The sequence below is a fragment of the Osmerus mordax genome, chromosome 21, assembly GCF_038355195.1.
Source record: "Osmerus mordax isolate fOsmMor3 chromosome 21, fOsmMor3.pri, whole genome shotgun sequence".
NCBI classification, from domain to species: domain Eukaryota; kingdom Metazoa; phylum Chordata; class Actinopteri; order Osmeriformes; family Osmeridae; genus Osmerus; species Osmerus mordax.
Genome location: NC_090070.1, coordinates 12616832 through 12635868, shown reverse-complemented (window position 1 = coordinate 12635868; position 19037 = coordinate 12616832). Strand labels below are relative to the sequence as shown.

The window sequence follows — 19037 nt, the reverse complement described above, 5'->3', positions numbered from 1 at the left end:
CCTCCCACCCACCCTCCCACCCTCCCTCCGGTAAGATTAGAACTCAGCAAACTCCTTGGCACATTTCTCAGAGAAGGACACTCTGATCTCCTCCTCCTCGTAGTCGTCGAAGTTGCTGGTGTCTCCCGGCCCTTTGAACTTGGGGACGAATGGAGCCTCCACCTTAAAACACACACACACACACACACACATCAGTAGACACACTTGAACTCCCCCTTCCTAAAACCTTAAGCCAACTTTCCAAACACACACACTCACAATGCCTCACATACAGGTGTGCTCTCTCTCCCCCCCTCTCTCTCTGTCTCTCTCCCCCCCTCTCTCTGTCTCTCTCCCCCCCCCTCTCCCCTCTCTCTCCCCCCCCTCTCTCTGTCTCTCTCTCCCCCCCTCTCTCTCTCTATGTATCTCCCCCCCTCTCTCTGTCTCTCTTCCCCCCCCCCTCTCTCTCTCTCTCTCTCCCCCCCTCTCTCTGTCTCTCTCCCCCCCCCTCTCTCTCTATGTATCTCCCCCCCCTCTCTCTCTCTCTCTCTCTCTCTCTATGTCTCTCTGTCTCTCTCTCTCTCTGTCTCACACACCTTCCTCTGGTAGATGGCGATCCAGTCGGTGGTGGCGAACCACTTGTGGCCCTTGATGTCGTTCACCGTAGCCCGTTCTTCAGGTTGCCATAGCGTTTGGTCAGGTCCACCTGCAGCAGGTTCCTCAGCAGGTCCTTCAGGTCGGAGCTGAAGTGGGAGGGGAAGCGCACCTGGGGGGGGGGGGGGGGGGAGGTGTTAGTGGGATGGGCATAGCTCAGTGGTGGAGCATCCTACAGCAGGTCAAAGAGGTCCCAGGTTCAAATCCTCCTGTTTATGATGTGTGGATGAAGAGCTCATTGGATAAATGCTTCTTAAGAAGTGTTCAGTTACATTTGATGCACCCGGCACAGCTGCAGACCAAACCAGGCAGGGGAGTTGGATGTGTCTGGCTGGAAGCCGTCTTGTGTTTATTGCATCCAGTCAAAGGCTGCTGGAATGGGAGGGTGTGTTGTGTTAAGGTGTGTGTGCTCACCTTCCCTGAAACGATCTTCTCGTAGATCTGGATGGGCTGGTCAGCAAAGAAGGGAGGGTATCCTGCAGCCATCTCATATATGAGCACCCCCAGAGCCCACCAGTCTACTGCCTTGTTGTACCCCTGGAGGGGGGAGTGGAGGGAGGGGGGGAGGGGAGGGGGGAGGGAGGGGAGGGGGGAGGGGAAGGAGGAGGGAGGGGGGGAGGGGAGGGGGGAGGGGAAGGAGGAGGGAGGGGGGGAGGGGAAGGAGGAGGGAGGGGAGGGAGGAGGGAGGGGAGGAAGGGGGAATAAGAACGACTTGTGTGTAGGAGTAGTGAGACCATCACAGAAAAGCTGAGAAAAACAACAGTCAGAGTCCGCCATCTTGGCTCTTTGGAGGCGGCTGCAGAGAAACCACAGCGACTCCAGAGCCACTGGGACAGTCCGCCATGTTGGCTCACCTTGCTGAGGATAATCTCTGGAGCCAGGTACTCCGGGGTGCCACACAGCGTCCAGGTCCGCCCCTTCACACGCTTGGCAAAACCAAAGTCAGTCACCTGGGAGACAAAGAGAGAGAGAGATAGACAGAAAGAGATAGAATGATGGAGAGAGAGTGGGGGAGACAAAGAGAGAGAGAGAGATAGACAGAAAGAGATAGAATGATGGAGAGTGAGGGGGGGATACAAAGAGAGAGAGAGAGAAGAGAGAACGGGAAAAAAGTAGAGGGAAGAAGAGAAAATGAAGTCTTGTCCTGACAAACTGCTACACCACATTTCACCAGTGGGGGGGAGCAGAGACTGTGCTATGATAACCACTGGAGGATCCAAAGGGATGTGACCAACACACCCAGTGAAGAAGAATGAACACTGTAGATTATGTCATGCCAGGTAGAGAACATTATCAACGGTCACTTGTAAATTAAGTGTAAACGGCTCTTTTCAAAATTAATTGCATGGTGTTGTGTTAGCTTCACACATTGCTTGTAAAAAGGGCTATACAAATACATTTTTATTAGATTTGATAAGTGTTTTATCCAGAAGAAGATCAGTTTAACTGTAAAATGACATCTGACTTAAGTTTTTTTATGCTGTGAACTTTGTGGTCTTTTGACATGCTAATATAACAAAATGTATGATATTGTCAAGCCAAGCTATATGACTCTCTAATGCTAAGCTATCTGTGTGTAGGCTACTCATTTATTGTGCTAAGCTATAGGCTAAAACGCCATTATGCTAAGCTATGTAAATATTATTCTAATGTATCTGTGTGTGTAGTTTATTGTCATGCTAAGCTATGTAGCTGTTATGCTAATATATCTAGGTGTAGTCTATTGTCATGCTAAGCTATGTAGCTGTTATGCTAATCTACCTGCGTGTAGTCTAACGTCTTGCTAAGATAAATGATGCTGAACTAGCAGTGTGGCGTGTAGCTCACCTGGATGTATCCCTGCTGGTCTATGAGCAGGTTCTCAGGTTTCAGGTCTCTGTAGATGAGGTCCAAGGCGTGCAGGTACTCAAAGGTCAGCACGATTTGAGCCGCATAAAAACGAGCGTGAGGCTCGCTGCATACACACACACACACACACACACACACACGCAAGCACACGAGAGGCAGTGAGGGACAGTGACTATATGAGTGTTCATGACAGAATTGAATTGAAAAAGGACAGGCATGAAAAAACAAGTGTCGTGTTGTTTTCTAGTGCGCAGCTCAACACAGAAGTACACACACACACGCGCACGTACCTAAACCTGCCGATTCGTCGTAGATGAGAGAACATCTCTCCCCCGGGCACGTACTCCATCACCATGTACAAGTTAGTGTTGTCCTGGGGGGCAGAGGACCAGTTACACACACAAGTCCACCAACACACACACCCATGTCCAGCTACACACACACACACACACACAAGTCCACCTACACACACACACACACAAGTCCACCTACACACACACACCCATGTCCACCTACACACACACACGTCGACCTACACACACACACACACACACGTCCACCCATATACAGTCCCCCTCACACACACACACGTCCACCTACATACACATACACTCTCAAGTCCACCCATATACCCCCCCCCACACACACATACACACACACAAACGCCGGTACCTTGAAGGAGTACTCTACTCGCACCAGGAAGGGGAAACTGACAGCCTGCAGAATCCTTTTCTCATTTAGAGTGTGTTCTATCTGTTTCAGCTTTACCACCTAGAGACAGAGCGAGCGAAGGAGGTGGGGCAGAGAGGGAGAGAAAGAAACAGTCAGACAAGAGAGAAAGAAACAGTCAGACAGGAGAGAAAGAGAGAGGGGGGGGATAGGCAGGGGAATAATGAGAGAGAGAGAGACAAAGAGAGAGAGGTACAGAAGTAACAAAACATAATCCCAAACTCTCATTTTGTTTATTTTGTCTTGATTTTACACAGATTTATTCAGTCAAAATAATTGTATCCTGATTCACTGTTGGATGTACTTCTTATCATGCCAACAGATCATTTACAGTCAACAAAAGGTCACTAGAATGGGCCAAACAAGCTGACCCTTGACCCCTGACCCTGACCTTCTGCTTGTTGAGGATTTTCATGGCGTAGTGTTGTCCTGTGTCGCGATGCTTGACGAGCATCACGCGGCCAAACGAACCAGTTCCCAGAGTTTTCAACCTTTCAAATTGCTCCAGACACGCCGTGTTCTGTACACACACACACACGTTTGAAAAAAATATATACACACACAGGCTTGAGCGCACACACGCGCATGATCACATATGCAGATGTACACACTATTGTGTTTATGCACACAAGGACTTGGGTCGACCATCTACAGTTGAACCAGTATATCTTCATTCAGACATGATCACTATCAGCTCAGTATCTTAAATCTCTTCAACACCGTAGCTGCTGCTGCTCACAGTATTCTTCCAGTCACTCCCTCAATCACTACACACACACACACACACACGCAGACAGGCACACGCACACAGGCCAACACACACGTTACATTTACATTACATTTAGTAAGTGCCTTGCCCAAGGGCACAACGTCATTTTGCACGGCCGGGAATCGAACCAACAACCTTCTGATTAATAGCCCGACTCCCTAACCGCTCAGCCATCTGACTCACACACACACACACTAACCTGTGCAGGGTTCTCCCATTTCTTCAGGAAGTCCTCTTTGGCTTCAGCAAGGAACTCCTTGACTGTGGAGCACAAACATGCTGTCATCACCCTGACCTGTGAGTGTGTGTGTGTTCCTGTCTGGGGAGATGAGTGCTTAACGTAGATCTGTAACAGGGTATACAGTCAGCTCAATGTTAGTCTGAATAAGCATGTACCTCTTCCACTCTTAAGTCCCTCTCTGCTTCCCTCTGACTGCTCTCCATCTCTGTCTCTTTCTCTCTCTCCGTCCCACAAAGTTATGTCCCCGCTTTCCGTCTTTCTGTCGCCCCAATGTCTCAACATTTCCGACCTTCCCTCCATCTCTCTTCCTCCCTCTCGCCATTTTCCTCCCTCCCTCCATCTCTCTCTCCCTCATCTCTCCCTCCATCTTTCTCTCTCCCTCATCACCTCTCTCTCCATTTCTCAGTCCTTTTCCACAGGTTGTGTGACTAAGTAACACCTGGGCGAGAGAGGACAATGTCTCATTAGAGACCTGTTGCCACATCTCATTGATGCACATACACACAAGTAACATGGGTGCTGTGACAGTATCTGTTAGGGATATGGCAGTTCTTTCACCTGTCCTATAAAACCTTCCTGTCTACTCTGTGCCACATGACCTCTCTGTGCCACATGACCTCTTCTGAACCCAGGCCAGGCACCAGGCCTTGTCCAAGCCCAGTATCCAAAACACCAGCGCCACATCTGAGCTTTTTATAACGAACTCTGACACATTCAGCTGAATAACAAAGCGGCTTCCAAAGCCGAAATTGCAGACGATAAATCATTCACACACCGCTGCATTCACCACGCCTGCTGAGTTTCGACTAATTTTGTATTTGGTGCGTAACCTATAGCATATCTACAACATTCTAGAGGACTGATACGGTTTTACCGCTGCCTTCTGGGTCTGGGGCTAGCCGGTAGTCTGGTGTAATAGATCTGACACATACAGCGGTCGGATGCGACAGTGTGGCCACCGGTGAAACCGCGCATTCCCTCCGGTAGCTATACTTACCGCTCTCCATCTCGCCGCCCTTCCTAGCCGTGGGCGCGTTGCCCATGATGGCAGGCCGTCGACGGCTGATCCGTGGCTCCCTACTCGCCCTGCAGTCTCCACGACCCGGTCCGAGCGGCACTCGCTTCGGCCCGTTGTTTTAAACGGCTGGTTCAAAGCTGTTTGACAGCTGTTACAATCTATAATAGCCGCGCGCTCACCTGCTCAACGGATAAAGGGGTCGTTTAACTGAGAAGAAACGTTATAATCCAAGCTGAAGGTAGGTAGGAGATATGTCCTGTGATAGTTTCGTTCGCTGATGCGTCGCTGGATCGCCAGGCCGAATCCAGCGCATCTAGCTAGCCCGACGCGGGTCCCCTGTCCGCTTGTGCCTCCTCGCAGCCCCCGCGAGGCCCCCCGGCTCCCCGCCTCTCCCCAGCGCAAATACGGCGTTTCGTACAGCTGGAACAGACCGTGCGCTAAACCTAATGCAACTTTCTTTTTGCCCTGACCCGGTTCCGAGATGGTCGTTGCACTGGGCCCAACGATGACAAGAAATCACCCAAATCAACACTACTCCCCAGTAGGTGTCGGAGAGGAGCGAGCTGACGGAACTACAGTCTAGTAAACGTCCCGCCCCTATGTAGCATCGATTCGCCGATCCTTGATTGACAATCAGATGAGAAAACGGTATGGATTGGACGAGTGTTTGCTTGTCAGCTTTTCAAGGGGGGTGATTGGTTTATTTCCCAACTGTCGACGAAAAACGATCCCGCCCTCCCATGGAGCAGTCAGTGACGTTACAGATTATTTTCCTCTTGAAGACGCACACTCCCATTTGTCTCTCTCTCGATTTCTAATTGGTCTAGGGGCCACATTCGTAGGCGGGCCAGTTCGTTTGGAGCACTTCCATTGGCAGTCAGCAGCAGAAATGGCCTCGCGTACCCTCCTCCCTCGCGTCTGTTTCATGATTGGTCAAGTGACGGCAAACAGGGGCTATTTTTAGGAATGTTGGTCAGAATTGAGTGCACGAGGCAACTATTGTGGAAGAAATCAAGTTACGAGACGATGCACGGGCCACCCCGATTCTTCCCTGCTAGTATTAGGCCTACAATAGCACAATACCACATTGTAATGACCAGAAGTATTGACAGTTCATGCTAACGCTCTCATAGCCTCCACACAGACCACATAGATTAGCCCCACCCTTCGTGCTATCTCCGCGTGCCGCGGTAGTACAAGATGTGTGGTTGTGAACTGATAACAGTTTAACGCATAAAGGAACGCCATCTCGAAGGTCGCGTGAAGGGATTACATTTAACTTGGCGCCCATGATCCAGTCCAGAGTATGACTCAAAAGCTGTTTAGGGTGTGTATCTATGGATGGGGATGGAGAGGGGCGGTATTTTTAGTTCATTCATGAAATGGAAGATGAAAAGGTGTGCAGACTACCCCCCCCCCCCCCTCTTGCTCTCCTACTGCAGTTGCTAGGCAACAAGAGGAAAAACCCGTGGAGTGAACAGGGGAGACATGCAGGGTTTTATGAATGGATCAGATACGGAGTGTGAGTAGTGTGCGAGTGTGTGTGTGTGATAAGGGGGGAGGGAAGGAAACAAGACGGCGCTTACAAAAACAACAAAAGTTTATTCTGGCACCACTGTAGCAAACGCATCGTCAAAAAAGTGTCAATACAGAGACAAATAATGACAGCCCGTCATATGGTAAATGAGGAAATAAGCGCTATGTACAGCAATAGACAACCAAACCAATCATGTATATATATATATATGTGTGTGTGTGTGGGGGGGGGGCTGTGGGAGCTGTGGAAAGGCTGTGATCCAATCCCATCTGCGTACTGATGACATCACACCCAGCAGGAACAGAGAACCTGGACTTCCTGTGCCACTGGCCAACCCGATGACACCTCCACCACAAGTCTCCTGACCCAAGTGCATCCCCATTCCAGTAGTCATCAGACGGCTGCTAACACCAATCCAGTAAGTTGTGACCGGTGTTGGAGTGGCGACAAACGACAGGGTGTGTGTGTGTGGTGACAGCACCCTACGCTACCCCCTTCTCCCCTGAAAAGATGAAATAAGAGGCTCTGCAGAAGCCCAGACTCTCACCTGGCCAGCAGATGTCTCTAGGATTCCGTGTTGGAGGGGTTCAGGGTGACAGGAAGGGAGGGCGCAGCCATGAAGGGAGGGTGGAGCCAGCAGAGTAGTCAGGGTAGTAATGACACACAGGAAGGTTCTGGCTGTGCAGACAGCACCTCCTAGTGGCCAGGTGGACCACCTGTCTGAACAAGGCCTGATGGAACAGCCGGGGGAAGGCAATGCACGTGACTGTGAGTATATGTGTGTTTGCACTAGACTTTTGTTTTGTGTGTTTGTTACTTAAAAAAAAAAAGGATGTGCCTATCATTGCGTGTGTTCACAATAAAGACGCCATCTCTCGTTTGTGACTTGTTGTGTTCGACACCCACAACCTGCTAGGGCTGTGTCGAATAGTTCATGTCTGTGTGTGGGTGTTGCATTCGAAAGAAAGTCTGTATCCTTGTGTGTGTCCTACAGACAATCCATGGAGTTGTCTGGCATGATGCCCAGGGACGGAGCTTTGCCGGGCAGACAGGAAGGAGGAAGCATGCTGCTGCTGTTGGGGGAGGGGTCGACGTTCTCACAGTCCTCCATCTTCTCAGCGCTGCCTTCCCAGTTGATGTGGAAACGGGTGACACGCGGGTTGGACGCCAGAATGTTCCTCTGGAGCTGAGAGAGAGGAGGGGAGAGGGTGGTGGAGAGAGAGAGAGGAGGGGAAAGGGTGGTGGAGAGAGAGAGGAGGGGAGAGGGTGGTGGAGAGAGGGGAGGGTGGTGAAGAGAGGAGAGGGTGGTGGAGAGAGGGGATAGGGTGGTGAAGAGAGGGTGGTGGAGAAAGGAGAGGGTGGTGGAGAGAGAGAGGAGGGGAGAGGGTGGTGGAGAGAGGGGAGGGGTAGTGTATTCAGCTGTATGCATGTGTGTGTGTGTTATACCCATGTGTGTCATAGCTGTGTGTGTGTTATACCTGTGTGTGTTATACCTGTGTGTGTGTGTCATACCTGTGTGTAGTTTGGTTTGAGGGGTGGGTTCTCCCGTAGTTCAGGGTCTGTGTACTCGTTGTTGACGTAGTAACCGATGCGGATAAACTCCTGACCGCGGTACGTGCAGGTGATGAGCGCCACGGTAACGCCCACAGCATCACTCTCTGGGATAAGACCTGTGTTGGGGGCGTCGGCCTGGGGGGAACAAAGGATTGAAGAAGGGAGTCAGGTGGCTGAGCGGTGAGGGAAGCGGGCTAGTAATCTGAAGGTTGCCAGTTCGATTCCCGGATGTGCAAAATTACGTTGTGTCCTTGGGCAAGGCACTTCACCCTACTTGCCTCGGGGAGAATGTCCCTGTACTTACTGTAAGTCGCTCTGGATAAGAGCGTCTGCTAAATGTAAATATGTAATATTGCCACACACAAAGCCAGAATATTGATGTAAAACTACTTGGGTGCCTAAGAATTCAGCACAGTTCTGTATGAGTGCGGATAAGTAGTCACCTGAAAGACAAACATGTGTCTGCCGGCGGGTACGGGCCCCACCAACACCGAGTCCAGGGTTTGGTCGTATTCCTCACTTTCTGCTGACCCAACGTAGATGATTTTCCACTCCAGATCTAACACACGCGCACACACACACACACGTCCTTTTAGCTGTTTAGACACTGGGGTAAATCCTCGTTGGAAGATGACAACACGAAGCAAAAAACTGTTTGGAAAGAGCTCAACCTAGTGCTTATGATGAGAGTAGGCTAACTGATCGTGGGATATTGACAACGTTTCGAGTTCGATTCATGTGATCGATTACGGACGGAAGAGACTCCGGAAAAACACGACAGTTTTAGCCTATAGAGTCTAGTCAATCGTTGGAGGAAGTACGCCTGTGTTGTTGCTAGGACACATACCCCGCTGCCGCCAAATTCCAAATGAATGAATGTAGCACCGAAAATCAACAAGATACAAAATATTTAAACCGAAAGACTGGAAATGAAACTGAAAACTTGCTAGGAGATAAGTAATGTGTTTTGTCGTTTACATAACGACACTTTAAATGAACTACTTTGCAAACCATACTTGCTCAGTATGTCATGATATTTCTAGCTAGCTGTTATGCTCACCTTCTGGCAAATCCTCCATGCATTCGAACGTGATCTCGAACTGAAACGGATTTCCGAAAGGACTCGGATTGTCCAATACAGCGACATTCAGCACCTGAACCTTGGCCATTCCTACACTGGCGTTGTTTAAGATGGTAAATATCCAACTAACTGTTCACAAACTGCAGAATTGCCGTGAGTTCACAATTGTTCTTTGTTGCTAGCTTAAAAAAATATGACGTTCACTCTTCTTGTAAATTAGGATAGCTTTTCCTTTTCCTTTTTACTCCCGCCAGGACAGTGAACATGAACAACGGAAGTGGTTTGTGTGACGTCAACGCGACAACGCAAGCAGCTGCTTCGTTTCCACAACGCTAAATGGCGGCCGGCATCTAACGTTACTGGAACTCGATCGCCACCTACTGGGTTGGAGTCAAGTCAAAAACGGATTAGTCTAAATTGTATTCACCAGACTCCCTCAATGCTACAACGTGTAATTCAAAAATGTGTAATCTAGTCAATTTTTTTATGTTCTCCTAATCTCCTAAAACAAAAGTGAAGACACTGTTCTGAAAGTCATAGGTTTATAAAAATCTCTTTCAGCGCAGTTGTCAATTCAAAAGTGTTATAAGGTTTTCCAAAAATACAGGGACCTGCTTATGCCTTCATCTGCCTGTGTAGAATTCCATTCAACATATCTTTCAAATTCTAACAAGTAGAATATAAAAATGTGATTATATAGTAAGTAAATGACAACATACATTTATTAGAAGCAAGAATTTCACTTTAATGATAATTTCCGCCAAAGCAGGAGGGTGCCATGGTAACCACACGTTGCTAACTGTGCCAATGTGAGACACATGCTTACATTTTAACTGACATTTTATTTTGTCACATGTAATTATTTAATACATTTTAGAATCCAACAATTGGCAAAATTGGTAGACAGTAAGCGGTCATTTTGGAAACTTCCACCCAGACTTATTTTTGTGGGCAGCCTTCAATCTTCTGCTCAGTCACCAGATTTTCCAGCCCCCTACAGGTCTTCCGGTAGAGCTGTTTCGGGCACTCTGCTGGTGTGGGCCAGTACTCTACCCAGGTCTGCTCACCCAGGACGTACTGGTACTCAACACTGCAAACACACACACACACACACACATTATATACAGTGGTACAGTAACTCCAACATACACATACTCTCTAGCAAGACAGGTTTCCAGGAACAGGGACATACACTCTCTCCCTTTCTCTCCCTCTCTCACACACACTCACTTGGCTCCCTCTCTGGGTTTATAGACGTCCTTGGAGACACCCATGAGGAGGTATGTTTTCCCCTCCTGAAGGCCCAGACTTTCTCTGCAGAGGGCAAAGGCCACAAACTCACGTAGATTTCCCATCGCACCCTTATCAATGCCTGGATGAAAGATGGAGGGGAGAGTGGAGAGGAAAGAGGGAGGGAGCAAGAGAGGATATGGAGGAAGGAGAAAAGGATGTATGAGGGGGCCACATGAACAATATGCCTGTTCTGGTTGATTTAGTTTAAGAGTGTGATTGGTTAAAGCTCTGGTTGTGATTTAGTAGAACCAACAGGAGAAAGGCTTCGCTAGCTACCTCCTTTGAGGACGTCCACTATCCTCATGGTGTACATGTCTGTAGTGGCATCTGGGACCATCTTTTCCATCTGGACTTTGAAGACTGGAAACACAGGGCAGGATGGAGAGAGGAGATAAGTGAGGGAAACACAGGGTAGGATGGAGAGAGGAGATTAGTGAGGGAAACGCAGAAAGAGATAAAAGTAGAGATATGGGAGTTACTGTCACCAGCACAACTGCTTCAAATTAATGGTCATCAGGCTTCCACAGAGCTTGTTTACGACCCATTCATTTGAATCAGATGTGTTCACTCTCTCTCTCTCTCTCTCTCTCTCTCTCTCTTTCTTTCTTTCTTTCTTACCGTAATCCACTGACCGGTCTTTTGTGACCTCACAGGCCTTTTCAGAACGGTCGCCATCTTCTAAGCCCAGCTTCTTCTGCATACTGCAGTTCTCTGGGAAGACAAACCAACAGAACAAGGTATATTTGATTGTAAAAAGAGTGGTAAATAGTTGTCCTTAGTAACCATGGAGTGCTTCTACTGGGCTTGAAATGGGTCTATGAACATGTTCCACAACTTGTTTCCACGGCGATTGTGATTAGGTTTACCTTCAGCACATTTACAGATGCTTTGGTCCTCCCCGGAACACAGTCTCAGAAGGCCTCCATCCGTTCGCTGTGGATGGTAAAACACCCTACAACGGGATTCTGCAAAGCACACACGGAAAACCACAAAAAACTTGTTTTTTAGACATATAATATATAGGTTATAGGTGCCCAGTGCCCACTGAATACTTTTGATGGGGGCAAACCTTGAGAACACAGAGGATCATTAGAGATAGAGGAACGTGTATGTGACATGGAAGGGAACTTACTCTGATAATACTCATACACAGTCACTGCTGCAGGTTGTAGGACCCCAACTTTATCAACACTGTGGATCTTGAAGTTCACATGGTCCCACTCTGTGTGAGACACCTGGAGAGAGAGAGGAAACAGAGAGAGACGGGATAGAGGGAGAGAGAGGATGGAGGGAGGGAGAGAGTGAGTGAGAAGAGAGATAGTCAAAGACAAATAACTTCATAAATCCACAGGCAGTAGAGGAGGTATAGAAAGAAGAGCTGATTGGTTGGGGTAAGGAGAAAGGAAGATGATTGGTTGAGGAGAGGAAAAAGGAAGGTAATTAGTAGAGGAGGGGGAGGATGAAGGAGATTGGTTAAGGAGCCGATGTGGGAGGGGTAAAGGAGACAGTTGAGGAGAAGGTACCTGATTCAGATAGATAATGAGGGAGCCTCTTTCAGACAGAGCCTTGTCCATCTCAAATTTCTCAATGTAGCGATCTTTCCCTTCCTTCAACTACACACAGACACACACACAAAAAGATTAGCACATGAATGTGAAAAACATTAAACTGAAAATGAGACTAAGGTCAATATTTCAGTGTTTGTGTTTGAGAGAGAGAGCAGAGAGAGAGTGTGTGTGTCTGTGCCCCCAAGTGCCTCACCTTTGTCAGATCCCCAATGTCCACTATGAAGCCAGTTAGCAGGCCAATGTCCAGAACCGACATGGTGGCATCTCTTTCCTGGCTCTTATATCTGCCAGACGAGATGACCAAAGGTAGAGAGAGAGAGGTAGAGAGGGCGAGACAGAGATGTAGACAGAGAGGGAGAGACAGATGTAAAGAGAGAGAGGTAGAGGGTGTGTATACAGGTGTGTTTAAAGGTGTGTGTGTATAAAGGTGTGTGTACAGGTGTGTGTACAGGTTTGTGTACAGGTGTTTGTGTGTGTGTGTACAGGTGTGTGTGTGTATATAGGTGTGTGTACAGGTGTGTGTGTGTACAGGTGTGTATACAAGTGTGATTGTGTTCAGGTGTGTGTGTATATAGGCAGGGGCGGATTAAGGTGGTCAGGGGCCCCTAGGCTGCTCTTTGTGTGAGCCCCCCCCCCTCCACATTGTATCTCTAGTACTACCTTTAGAATGTTTTCTTTCTTGATTTTCTGGCAGACAAGTCCTTAATGGACTTAAATCCAATTTGCGCAGAACATAATTTTCAATGGACATCAGAGACAGGTGATTGAGTCGGTTTTGGCCCATCGTGGATCTGAGTCTATTTTTAATTAGTCCCAGTTTTGAGAAAGAGGGCTCCCCTCTGGCGTTGGTTACAGGCAAAGTCATAAATAGCCGGAGTGCTATGTCAACATTTGTAAACACTGATTGTAGTTTCCTTGCTCTTATATGTTGCTGTAATGACCTTCCTGAAGTGTCCTCATTTTCTTTGACGAATTGTCTGACATCACTGATAACGTGAACGATTGTTAGCCGATGATGCTAGCTGGCAGTCCTGCTGTGGATCATGGTTTCGACTGGATGTTGATTGAGATTCAGCAGGCTTGAAGAATCCTGTAATTTAGGGATGTGTTTTCGTATATCTTGGTCTCGTTGTTCTTTTAATTTCTGTGTTTTGCCTTTTAGTGCTCCACTTAAATATTTTCTTTCGGCCATTCTGCACTATGCCATATAGCAGTGAGTGATGAAATTGATTGTCTGACATGATTTGACCAGGAGCAGCTGATTGGACAGATGTGACCCAAGTCACATCTACCCAATCATCTGCTTTTTTATTTATTTTTATTTTCTTATGGGCCAATTAGCGTCTTTATTTTGTTCGCGCTAAAGTACATTTAAGATATTAAAAAACAATCCGGCCAATCCGGGACCCCCTGCACACGCGGGGCCCCTAGGCCTAGGCAAGCCTGTGCATTAATCCGCGCCTGTATATAGGTTTGTTTACAGGTGTGTGTTTACAGGTGTGTGTGTGTGTGTGTGTTTACAGGTGTGTGTGTGTGTGTTTTACAAGTGTACACAACATAACACCAGGACAGGAAGACGAGGTGGAATTAGAGGTGACATCCGATGGTCCAAAACTAGACAATGTTTGTTTGAAAACTTATTTTATGTTATCAAATGTAATTTATGTCGTTTTGAGAGATAGCTTACAACATATATACATAAAACATTTGTTGTAATATGGTATGACTTTATTATAATCTCTTTGCTGTATGGATTAAGCCTCAGTAGCCAGTACATTAAATGGTTTAGTGAGAGGGTTAGGGAGGTTGTAATATTTCATATCTTACCTTGTCTTTATTTTCAGCAAGTAGGTTGCTTCAGCACCAGGGTAAGATGCTGTAAAAACATCATATACTTAAGTGAGATCATCGAAAGTGAGATCATCGGAGAATAGTGAGAAGGTTAGACTCTTTCTCTAGATTATCTCTCTCACACACACTCGCACACACACATTGTACTACACATTCTTTCAATAGAATAATAATAATAATAATAATTACCATCTTATTTGAAAAACGCTTGATGGCTTTGCCCCACAGAGGACTTCTATTTCATAAAGCATTTATTTATGATTTTGTGTCATTATCATTTATAACCATGCATTATTATTATGTATAAGTATAAATGTAAATGATTTATCATGAATTATTATAATTATTTGTAATTATTTACTACATTCTTATTTACAACATTCCTATTTATTCATTCCAACAAAAGATCTATACAAAGCTACCAATACCATACATGGTAAAAGAGTAAAACATATAACAAATGATTTACCATGGACATAACCTTTGCAATTTGACCATTTAGCACATAAATATTTATTTTTGATGATTTGGGTCAGGGGCGTGGATTTATGTACCTTTTCCTTCTTTCACCATTTCCACTTCCAGGTCAAAGTCATTACAGCCAGGATTCTTTTTGTCCAAGACGGCATAGTACAGAGTCAGCACCTGAGAACAAGAGAGAGAGAGAGAGACGGAGAGAGAGAGAGAGAGACAGAGACAGAGAGACAGACGGAGAAAGAGAGAGAGAGACAGAGAGACAGAGAGAGAGAGAGAGAGAGAGAGAGAGAGAGAGTGAGAGACAGAGAGAGAGAGTGTGAGAGACACAGAGAGAGACAGAGAAAGACAGAGAAAGAGAGGTATGGAGAGAAAGTGGCAGAGAGAAATAGAGCGAAAGTGTTCCAGTGTTGAGCATAAGTGAATACATAGACGACTAAATGACAGTTGGGGAGTTTATGTCTCACAGATATGGTGGCGGTGCCAACTCCTCTGGCTTCCACTGTCAGGTTCTGATTGAAATCCGGGACCTGGTGATGCAGCGCGCACACACACACACACAGGCGCACACACACACGCACACACACAGGCACACAGATACACAAACACACACACAGGCACACACACACAGCCCAAGACAAGAAAATTATGCAAAGTGTGTGTGTGTATGTGGGTGTATTGGTGTGCACATGGTTGTATCTGTGTGTGTGTATATCTGTGTGTGTATGTGTGTGTGTATATCTGTGTCTGTGTGTATCTGTGTGTGTGTGTGTGTGTGTATGTGTAGATGGGGGCAGGTCTCACCTTTGTGGTTCTGGTGACAAATTGGTTTCTCCTGTTAATATTCCACTTGTCTGGCTTCGCCCTGCCATCTACATGGATATCTACTTCCAGGTTAAACTCCTTCACGTTTTGGGTTTTGGACCAATACTCAGCCACTGCCTGGTACACCATGATAGTTGCCTGTTGTGTGTTTTTATTTGTGAAATGGAGGCAAAAAACACACAAACAATTGTTGCGTTAGTACAAAAATGTGTAGTACACTGTGTTAATACAGTGTGTATGTGTGTGTTGAATGTCTGTAATGCAGTGTGTGTGTGAGTGTGTGTGTGTGTACACACCTGGGTAGATCCGTAGCCACCACCTCTCCTACCCTGCAGACTAAGCCACTTGACGATGGGCCCTGCCTCCTGCAGAGCATCAGCCTTCAGCAGGGCCAGCAGAGCGTAGGCAGTGGCCTCCAGGGTGAACGTTTCAGATCCCCTGGGGACCAGCCAGTGGTCTAGACCTGTAAAACACACACACAGTCATGCACGTTAGGGTTAGGTGTGACGGATAACACGATTTTGAATGGGAGTGAATTGTCAGTCCTCACTAGGACAGTAAAAAAACTATGTGTGTGTGTTTGTGTGTGTGAACTGACCTGTAGAGGACTTAAGAAGCAGTCCCTTGTCAAGTGCGCCATGGTTGGCCATGGCGTAGGATACCATGGCAACAGAATAGGGGTTTTTGATATTGGGCAGACGTTTCTGTAGGTAAGCCACTGCCTTGTTCATATTACTTGTCATACTCTGAAGAGGAGATGGGGAGGGAGGGAGGGAGAGAGAAAGAGAGAGGGAGGGAGGGAGGGAGGGAGAGAGAGAGAAAGAGAGAGGGAGGGAGGGAGAGAGAGAGATAGAGAAAGAGAGGGAGGGAGGGAGAGGTGGAGGTTGGCAGGGGAGAGGAGAGAACATAACTGTTAGACCTGTGCATGTCTGGTCCTTGATTATATGCTGCACTTATGCAGCTTTGGATACATTTTCTGCTAAATTAATACACGGTAACGCCTTAAGTAAATGTTAAAAGGTTTCCTTAATGTTTTTCCATGATTTTCTTAATCTTATGACTGTGTGACATATATAGATGTAGGAGAGTTTTGTGTGTGACTCTGTGCATGTCAAGTTATTGTTGACTGTATGAAACCTTATTGTTTATTATAGTTATTGTTTATTATAGTTAATGTTTATTATAGTTATTATTGTATTGTTTGTATTAGAAGTTGTTTGTTTTTGTGAGCTGTGTGTGCTTGTGTAACTCACTCTGATGGTCTGCTCACACAAAGGGCGTGCCTCCTGCAACGCAATGAGTACGAAGGCAGTCATAGAGGCATCTGTATCCAAGCCTGCTACGTCTCCCTATGGATGGACAGACGGGCAGACAGACAGACGGGCAGACAGACGAGCAGACAGACAGGCAGACAGACAGACAGACAGATGGGCAGACAGACAGACGGGCAGACACACAGACAGACAGACAGACATACAGGCAGGTTATTCAGCAGACATTATTCAGTGGGCAAGATTTTGACAGACAGGAACAAAAATTGAATATCTATGTAAATGATACACAAATTTTGCAATACTTCATCATGATCCCTTTTTTAGAGTTTGGCTTATTAGCCTTTTATCTGGCAAATGTTGAGATATCCTAATAAAAAAATATATATTCTTACATAAAATATATATATAATACAAACAAACTTACATTTATATTTAGCAGACTTTCTTATCCAGAGCGACTTACAGTAAGTACAGGGACATTCCCCTGAGGCAGGTAGGGTGAAGTGCCTTGCCCAAGGACACAACGTCATTTGGTAGTATATTAAAGTGTAAAGTATGTGAAAATACTTAATCAGTACACAAATTGTGTAGAAAAAGATAAATATCATTAAAATGTAGGCTATCAAGCTGACATTTAATAATTACATGTATAAAAATATGTTCAGCTTGGAATACTTGACATCATACTTGACAACAGATCAACCAGAAACTGTTAGAAAAGAACCCATTTAGAGGTAAAGAAGGTGGCCATATGGGGGCGCTGTTGAGACATGTTATGATATGCCTGCGTGTCTTTAGTCTTACGTTCATCTCTCCGTGGATGACAGGAGCGTTTTCCTGGAACCTGCCGTCAGGCTGCTGGGATTTCAGGATCAGCCACTCCACGGCCTTACACACCACTTTGGACTCTATAGCGATCAGCGAGCTCGACATGGCAAACACCTTGGCTACATACGCTGTCAACCTGGGAATTGGACGGGATTTGGGGGCAGGGGGACAGAAAGAAGGAGGAGGGGGGGGGCAGAGGGGGTAGGGTGTGAGGGCAGAGGTGGTAGGGTGTGAGGGCAGAGGGGGTAGGGTGTGAGGGCAGAGGAGGTAGGGTGTGAGGGCAGAGGAGGTAGGGTGTGAGGGCAGAGGTGGTAGGGTGTGAGGGCAGAGGAGGTAGGGTGTGAGGGCAGAGGAGGTAGGGTGTGAGGGCAGAGGAGGTAGGGTGTGAGGGCAGAGGGGGTAGGGTGTAAGGGCAGAGCGGGTAGGGTGTGAGGGCAGGGGGGTTAGGGTGTGAGGGCAGGGGAGGTAGGGTGTGAGGGCAGAGGAGGTAGGGTGTGAGGGCAGAGGAGGTAGGGTGTGAGGGCAGAAGGGTTAGGGTGTGAGGGCAGAGGGGGTAGGGTGTAAGGGCAGAGCGGGTAGGGTGTGAGGGCAGGGGAGGTAGGGTGTGAGGGCAGGGGAGGTAGGGTGTGAGGGCAGGGGAGGTAGGGTGTGAGGGCAGACGAGGTAGGGTGTGAGGGCAGAGGAGGTAGGGTGTGAGGGCAGAGGAGGTAGGGTGTGAGGGCAGAAGGGTTAGGGTGTGAGGGCAGGGGGGGTAGGGTGTGAGGTCAGAAGGGTTAGGGTGTGGGTCTTACATTAAGGTTTCAGGATGTGTTAGACTCCAAGGTGGGTTATGAGGTCAGATATGAAATATTTTGTATATAGGAGTTGTGTGTGTGTGTGTGTGTGTGTGTACAACATGGTTTGTGAGGTCACACGTAGGTGGATTCTTACCAGGTGCTGCTGGGTCTGTCTATCCAGGCCGCATAGGAGCCATCGGATTTACCATAAGCTGCCTCCCTCTGGTACCCTGACACACGCACACACACTCAATACCAGACTCTCTGAAAGATGTGTGTTTACGGACGATACTCGTTTAAGACTAGAAGCAGGACGGGCCCTACCAAGTCGGATGTAATTGATAGCGGTAGCTCGCTTCTCCAGGCCGATAGATTCCCACTGTCTGGTGGTGTCCAGGTAGCGGGTGGCGATGACGGGCAGCGTCATGTAGATCATGTTCTGTTCTCCACATCCCACTGGCTGTTGGATCAGGCTGCCCATGGTGCTGCCACTCACAACACTCTCCACCAGCACGCTAGTCTGATCCCCTCCTGCACGCACACACGTGAACACACACACATGTAAACACACACACACACACACGTAAACATACACACACACACAGGGGCACATGACCCGAAACACACACACACGTAAACATACACACACACACACAGAGGAACATACATGCAATAACAAACACATTTGTACACATAAAAGTAGGCATGCACATACACACTCTGCATCTGTGAAGCATT

The 19037-nt window shown here is 47.3% G+C and overlaps 3 protein-coding genes across 3 annotated transcripts in view; all 3 read right to left on the bottom strand.

Annotated features, from left to right (window-relative positions):
- Positions 1 to 33: 33 nt before the first annotated feature.
- On the bottom strand, positions 34 to 5778 carry prkacab (protein kinase, cAMP-dependent, catalytic, alpha, genome duplicate b). The gene is given in 11 exon segments (XM_067258999.1): positions 34 to 162; positions 576 to 644; positions 647 to 745; positions 1048 to 1170; positions 1488 to 1583; positions 2461 to 2587; positions 2772 to 2854; positions 3154 to 3252; positions 3602 to 3730; positions 4179 to 4240; positions 5218 to 5778. Coding segments are annotated over 11 exon segments (1059 nt in total). The 5' UTR covers positions 5264 to 5778; the 3' UTR covers positions 34 to 36.
- Positions 5779 to 7615: 1837 nt separating this feature from the next.
- On the bottom strand, positions 7616 to 9611 carry asf1bb (anti-silencing function 1Bb histone chaperone). The gene is made up of 4 exons (XM_067259427.1): positions 9390 to 9611; positions 8773 to 8888; positions 8288 to 8464; positions 7616 to 7961 (listed from the first exon to the last, which is right to left on the bottom strand). Exons 1-4 carry the CDS (start codon positions 9496 to 9498, stop codon positions 7764 to 7766), a joined length of 600 nt encoding a protein of 199 aa, XP_067115528.1. The 5' UTR covers positions 9499 to 9611; the 3' UTR covers positions 7616 to 7763.
- Positions 9612 to 10131: 520 nt separating this feature from the next.
- The window catches only part of LOC136964849 (complement C3-like), a 17359-nt gene continuing 8453 nt past the window's right edge, over positions 10132 to 19037 (bottom strand). The window contains exons 22-39 of the mRNA XM_067258790.1: positions 18624 to 18830; positions 18454 to 18529; positions 17500 to 17659; positions 16675 to 16770; positions 16020 to 16167; positions 15718 to 15884; positions 15401 to 15559; positions 15064 to 15126; positions 14677 to 14767; positions 14099 to 14147; positions 12465 to 12555; positions 12227 to 12316; positions 11836 to 11938; positions 11570 to 11668; positions 11322 to 11414; positions 10980 to 11063; positions 10641 to 10782; positions 10132 to 10500 (exon numbers count right to left, since the gene is read on the bottom strand). Of these exons, the coding sequence (XP_067114891.1) occupies positions 10350 to 10500; positions 10641 to 10782; positions 10980 to 11063; positions 11322 to 11414; positions 11570 to 11668; positions 11836 to 11938; positions 12227 to 12316; positions 12465 to 12555; positions 14099 to 14147; positions 14677 to 14767; positions 15064 to 15126; positions 15401 to 15559; positions 15718 to 15884; positions 16020 to 16167; positions 16675 to 16770; positions 17500 to 17659; positions 18454 to 18529; positions 18624 to 18830 (2069 nt within the window). The 3' untranslated portion in view covers positions 10132 to 10349. The remainder of the gene's footprint in view (positions 10501 to 10640; positions 10783 to 10979; positions 11064 to 11321; positions 11415 to 11569; positions 11669 to 11835; positions 11939 to 12226; positions 12317 to 12464; positions 12556 to 14098; positions 14148 to 14676; positions 14768 to 15063; positions 15127 to 15400; positions 15560 to 15717; positions 15885 to 16019; positions 16168 to 16674; positions 16771 to 17499; positions 17660 to 18453; positions 18530 to 18623; positions 18831 to 19037) is intronic.

Coding starts and splice junctions, on each gene's coding strand:
- asf1bb (XM_067259427.1), bottom strand. CDS start 9,498: ATGGCCAAGGTTCAGGTGCTGAATGTCGCTGTATTGGACAATCCGAGT. Junction 8,465..8,772: donor GACACATGTTTGTCTTTCAG/GTGACTACTTAT, acceptor TGTTCCCCCCAG/GCCGACGCCCCCAACACAGG. Junction 7,962..8,287: donor TCAAACCAAACTACACACAG/GTATGACACACA, acceptor CCTCTCTCTCAG/CTCCAGAGGAACATTCTGGC.